General features: G+C 35.7%; 2 protein-coding genes across 2 annotated transcripts; both read left to right on the forward strand.

The window, feature by feature from the left end:
• The first annotated feature begins 2494 nt into the window (after nucleotides 1-2494).
• LOC120326591 (mitochondrial pyruvate carrier 1-like) lies at nucleotides 2495-2842 on the forward strand. Its single transcript, XM_039392911.2, has one exon. It carries the CDS (start codon nucleotides 2495-2497, stop codon nucleotides 2840-2842), a length of 348 nt encoding a protein of 115 aa, XP_039248845.2.
• A 1856-nt stretch (nucleotides 2843-4698) lies between these two features.
• Nucleotides 4699-5205, forward strand: LOC120326593 (plasmolipin-like). Its single transcript, XM_039392913.2, has one exon. The coding sequence runs from the start codon at nucleotides 4699-4701 to the stop codon at nucleotides 5203-5205; it is 507 nt and encodes a 168-aa protein (XP_039248847.2).
• The last annotated feature ends 795 nt before the right edge of the window (nucleotides 5206-6000 follow it).

Here is a 6000-nt window from a genome sequence, read left to right on the forward strand (position 1 = left end):
AAATATTTTCCGCCCAGGGTTGAAATACATCTAGATTCTAGGGCAGGGGTCGGGAACCTTTTTGGTCAAGAGAGCCATAAAATATACATATTTTCAATTGCATTTCCGTGCGAGCCATATAACATTTCTTCACTTAATCAGGCCTGAAATGTTCACTCAAAAGTCAACACATACAATGTCTATATACATTTAATGTGATTTCTGATGCTGCATGTAGTCGCTGCGGGCCTTGAACGGTTGCTCACATGCAGCCCAAGTTGAAATCTACGATACTCATCACCCTTTTTCGTTTAGGCATCTCCGCAGTGTTTTTAAAACTCTATCGCTCTGTGATGTCACAATATATGTTCCAGAATCCCCTTGTTTGTCACAATGCCTGTCTGGTAATTATCTTACATAACATAGACATGTGCTGGACGCGCGTTCTCAAACGTATTGGGAATTTCCTGCCAAATTTGGCTATAAAAGAGTTTGAAATCTCGTAACAATAGTAAGCTTAGTCTTGGGATATTAGATTTTTACGAGAGCCATATGCCGTCACCAAAAGAGCCATATATGGCTCGCGAGCCATGGGTTCCCGACCCCTGTTCTAGGGTATAGTGGTCCAAGGTTGTTGGCTCTGCGGGCCACAATAGTGCCAAAAATAGTTAAACAGTGCAATACTAAACAAACAGTTTCATTGCGCAAACACATAGTTGACATGCATAGCCATTCTAGGCTAATAGAATCCGCATTCGATTTTTAGTTTTCTATGATGCCTATATTGTTAGCATATATTCCCGACCAATAAGTTAGAAAGCCAGATAACAATTTAGACTGCCAAGCACATCATTCAACTTCGCTAGTTTCCCCAGTTAATACTATTTAATTCAGTGACATTAGTGATGACAATATGTCAAAAGATTTTTCTGATTAATTTTATGACGAAACAACACGAATTGCGATTTTTTGATTACTCTCCGAATTTGACGCGGGCACAGATAATGAAGCGGCGGGCCACATGTGGCCCGCGGGCCTGGGTTTGGACCACCCTGACTAGGGCTCGGCTGAAGAACCGATTTTAAATTCTATCTTCATTCTTTGTGCTGTAATGCAGTGTTTGTCAAATCTATTTTGCTGTGAAGTGAAGCCACACCACTGCATGCCGTATTCGTATTTATTTACGGTTTGGTATTCAATCCTTGGATCTCGAGATTTTACAAAATTTATTTTTTCGTAAATATGGGTTTTCAATACAGATTCCGGTATTGTACCATGATAGAAAAATTTATGGCCCGCGCTCGACAGTTAGCGGTTTTGCCGCGATTATCTTAGATTATCGCATGTATATGTGCGTGGGATGCGTAGGAGAGATGGAATGTGGTACTTCACGTTTTATTATAATAAGAAAATAGGATTTGAGCTACAAGATCATTAAAACCTGAAACAGATTGTTGGGTATTTCCGATGATCTCATACGAAAACACCGCGACTGCTCTTAAATTGTATTGCCGTGGTGGCCTGTGAGTTAGTTGCCTATTACAGTATTACCGTACGGTACGTACTTTCTGATGTGCGAAAGAGCTTCATAAAGGTACCGGTACCGTACCGGTAACGGTAATGTGCGCTCTTGCAGTCTTGGTGGCATACCGGTACCGTACGGTATTCCCAGGTTTGAATGTTAATCAGAGGCGTAGATAAGATAGGAATTCCAGTCATTTGTCAGTTTGTGCTCAGATGCATGGGCCGCATTAAAAGACATGAATTATAACAGTGAGTGCAAACACCTCCTTTACGAAACTGTACCGGTACCGGTATGGTACGCTACCGGTACCGGTACAGCATTATGTGCCTCCATTTTGTTGCAATAAAGTAAAAGAAAGTGCAATCTAAAAACGGAACATGCATTGCAGCATTCTGCATTGTCACAGTGGTCATATGCTTGATTAGAACTGATTTAACGCAATTAAGTACCGGTACGCTACCGGTACCGTATCATATGCCTGTAGACCTCTGGGCCTGTACTGCGGTATGCTCTCAGGATTGAAGCTCGATTACAGGATTACAATTATCTTGATGTGTTTCACGATCTTTGTATTTGATAGGCTACCGTACTACTGTGTAATTCCATGAATTCGTTATTTTAATATTTAGATAAGATAATTTTATTTCGACACCTTAATCAGCACAAAAGGCGATGAGCAAAAACAAGCAAAGCACTAAATAAGGTTTAAAACGTACAGAATATAAGATGGAAGAAGGTATTGCCAGAAAGAGGTGGTTTACTCACCTAAAATTATTGAATCAATTCATACACACTTACCACAGGGCTATAATAAAGTTTAAAAAAAGGGAGAAACTTTAATGAGATCGTATACACCTAAAAAACATGTTGCTAGACAATCATGCACTTTTGTTTTTTAGCAGGTCTAAATATTCAGATATTTGCCTAATATAGCCACAAAAAATTATTTAACCTGTTTCTTTTTATTGGACTGTATGATATTTATTCAAGATGTCAAGCTTTGCAAGACGAATGTTAAATCAAGTGAAAAGCAAGGAATTCAGACAATATCTAATGAGCACACATTTCTGGGGTCCGGTAGCAAATTGGGGAATTCCAATTGCTGCTATGGCAGACATGAAGAAATCACCCGAAATTATTAGCCCAAGAATGACTGCAGCTCTTTGTGTTTATTCTGGTCTATTTATGAGATTTGCGTGGATGGTTACTCCAAGAAATCTACTCCTATTTGCATGTCATTTTACAAATGAATCCTGTCAAATAATTCAGTTTGGACGTTGGTGTCACTATGACTATTTCAGTGATAAAGAGAAAATTGAAGATAAAGAAGAAAAGTAGTTTAAATTTACATGACTGGTGATTATATTATATAAATTAAAATTATCTGTGTTTGAAATTTTGTCTCTTGTGCACTAATTTACCTTTGACTGTTCCTCCATTGGCTCACTGTGCATTATGTGATGTCATCATATGAACAAATTTATTCGAGCCTATTTTTTCGTTTTTTTTCCTAAATTTACTATTGCTAGGAATGGTTACAGAGACTTGTTAAGATAGTTGAGTTCAATGGGAGTGAATGCACTTTTTTTATGATGCAGTTTATATAGATAATACTGTAATATGAGTATAACTTTGGTAGTGTGCCATCTCAGTGTAGGTGAGCTGGTCAGAATTGTTCTCTAATGGAGAATTTGTCTACACCAAATAGCATACTTTGGGATTCCCTTGGTCATTATGTGATCAAATTGTATCAATGTTATATTAGTCAGCTTTTATGTTATTTTTTCGTGGCCGAATGTTTCTTATAAACTAGAATTTAGAAACTCGTTTATATCAAATTTTATGATATCGTAATGAAACTTCAATATACTGTGCATGTCAAAAATATATTAGTTTAGAACTGACATAAACTGAGCAGGTAACTGGTAAGGTATAGTTTATTCATTTCATGAAAAGAACATGAAGTCATTCCTTTTGTAATGGAACTCTCCCGCAAAATTTTGGAGTTAAACTCTGTACGGTACTTCTAATTAATCCGGAACTTTCAAGTATTATTTCATAGAACATCAATTTAATATACCTTACCTATATTGTAAATGTGCATACAATTCAATCTTTGATCATTTAATTTAGTCCACTTATATTAGTAATTGAAAGTAGTAGAGAGCAATATTGCGTTAGTAAAATTTAGTGAATTTTAATTACATAAAACTGGTGAACTGATAAAAATTATTGGCATCTGCTTGTAATACGATTGTATTGCTGAGAAGTATATATGTTTGAATATGATGTGTCTCATCATTTTTTAATCACCCTAATAAGGCCGTGTTCGTAGAAGCGTATTATTCAAAGTAGACGGATTTGGGTGCTCCCGAAGTATGCGAACCAAGATGGCGGACATCGGAACGTAACATGGGTAACAGGTTAGGGTTAGGCGATAATTTTTTTCCAATTTTCCTTATTTTAGTCCTATTATCAGCTCGAAGACTAGCCAAGAGCCTCCCGTAGTATTTATACCTAAAATTATGGCCTAACCCTAACCTAGTACACATATTACATTCCGATGTCCGCCATCTTGGTTCGCATACTTCGGGAGCACCCGGATTTGTTATATCCTGGGTGATGTGATGGGCACTATACTTGGAATTCGAGACCTCAACTCAGTGGTGTTAACTGTTAACATTATTAGACCCAAATTACCATACCACCATAATTTTGATAACTTAATTATGAAGGCTCCAGAAGTATGTGTACCAATATGGAGGTAACTAATTTTGTTCGCCTACTTTATATCAAGTTGTATAAAGGGACTGAAACCTATGGGCAGGGTGTATATTCAAATCGGAATAAAGTTATGTCTCAACCCTAACCTGGTACACACACTACGGGACTACCCAATTATAAACATGACTTGAATTGTATTATTCGTGCTTGCTTAGTTTTCTTTTGTGTGGAATACCTATTATCATAATCTATTCGTTTAATTTTTTCATTCTGTCCATCTATTTTTATGATTCGAATTTCCTTTATTTGAGGGATGAAAAATTTGATATAAAGTCTTGTTGTCAGTGTTTAGTCTTTATTTTGAAGCTTTGTTCGATATAAATTTGTCTAAAACTTCTGGAAAAATTTTATTGAATATTTTATATAGTATTATCATCGACTTCTAATATATATAGATTCTAGTCATCAAGATGACCGATGCAAACCGTGTTGGATTAGATCTCGGATTTATTCGTTCAAGAATAGGAATATTTAAAATTGCAACATGGATTCTGAGTTTAGTGGTCTTGATTATCCTATCGGCATCTCAGTACTGGTCGAGACCTGGTTCTGGAGCTCTTGTTTTCGCTCATTTTGTTGCCACATTTGTCGTGATCTCTCAGCTCATCAGTATCATAATTTATCTTTTGAAATTGTACAACTTACCACTCATTAAACGGTTGCCGTGGAAACTTATGGAAGTTGGATACGCCCTCTTGTGTGCTGTTTTCTACTTCATCGCTATGGCGATATTAGGATGGGGAGCAGAAAATGAGAAGCTTTATGTTGGAGATGTAGAAGGTGGTTTCATTGCCGGTGCGATTTTTTCAGCCGTGCTACTGGTTGGCTTCGTTCTGTTTGCATTTTTTACCTTCAGATCGGATTCAATCAGGAGTCAACCTGATGGAAGTTCTGGGCCTTCCAATGTCAGCACTTGATGGAATTTTATGTTTTTCAAAACTTGATTTAATTAAAAGTACCTGGAAATTTTTTCAGAATATTGGAAGTGGAAATAAGACTTTGTTCCACAGCATTCAAGTTTAGATGATGGTACAAATTATCAAAATTCATTGCTTTCAAATTGCCTTAGATCATTTTTGTTTGTTGAATATGGTATTACAAAAAGTCTAATTTTTTTATTTACTTGATTTAAATTCATTCATCTTATATTTCTGATTTTTAATCATTTTGTCTTGATTAACTGGTATTCAAATGAATTTCGTTACATCCGTATTGCCATCCATATAATATGTGTCTGTATTCTTAATCATTTCAATGTGGGAAACTTAAAGCAATATTCAATATAATATATTCTGATCTTCGCTTTTCACTATCTGGTGAATTTATTGATTAATTTTAAAATTCTGTAAAACATACAATATTGCTGATCAATCATGACTTGTTCTTCCATTTTGATTTTCTTTTAACATTTACCTTTTGTTTATTATGACTTTAATAATCACAATCCACTCGGGGTGTATTTTATAATTAGTTTTCTAAAAATAATTTTAAAAATGTTTAGTTACTCCTCGAATTGTTTACTTATTTTGAACTTGCCATGGTCCAAAATGGACAACACGAAAGACACACACATAGGACGAAATTCAGGAAGTTGTCAAAACATCTTTGAAATGTTAATTTGTTTAATTTAAATTCTGCTATCATTAAAAAAGTCGCCAAAATTTCAAAATGAGGGTTAAACACACTTTATTTAATAAGTAACATGGGCAATG

The sequence above is a fragment of the Styela clava genome, chromosome 4, assembly GCF_964204865.1.
Source record: "Styela clava chromosome 4, kaStyClav1.hap1.2, whole genome shotgun sequence".
Classification (NCBI taxonomy): Eukaryota; Metazoa; Chordata; class Ascidiacea; order Stolidobranchia; family Styelidae; genus Styela; species Styela clava.

Coding starts and splice junctions, on each gene's coding strand:
- LOC120326591 (XM_039392911.2), top strand. CDS start 2,495: ATGTCAAGCTTTGCAAGACGAATGTTAAATCAAGTGAAAAGCAAGGAA.
- LOC120326593 (XM_039392913.2), top strand. CDS start 4,699: ATGACCGATGCAAACCGTGTTGGATTAGATCTCGGATTTATTCGTTCA.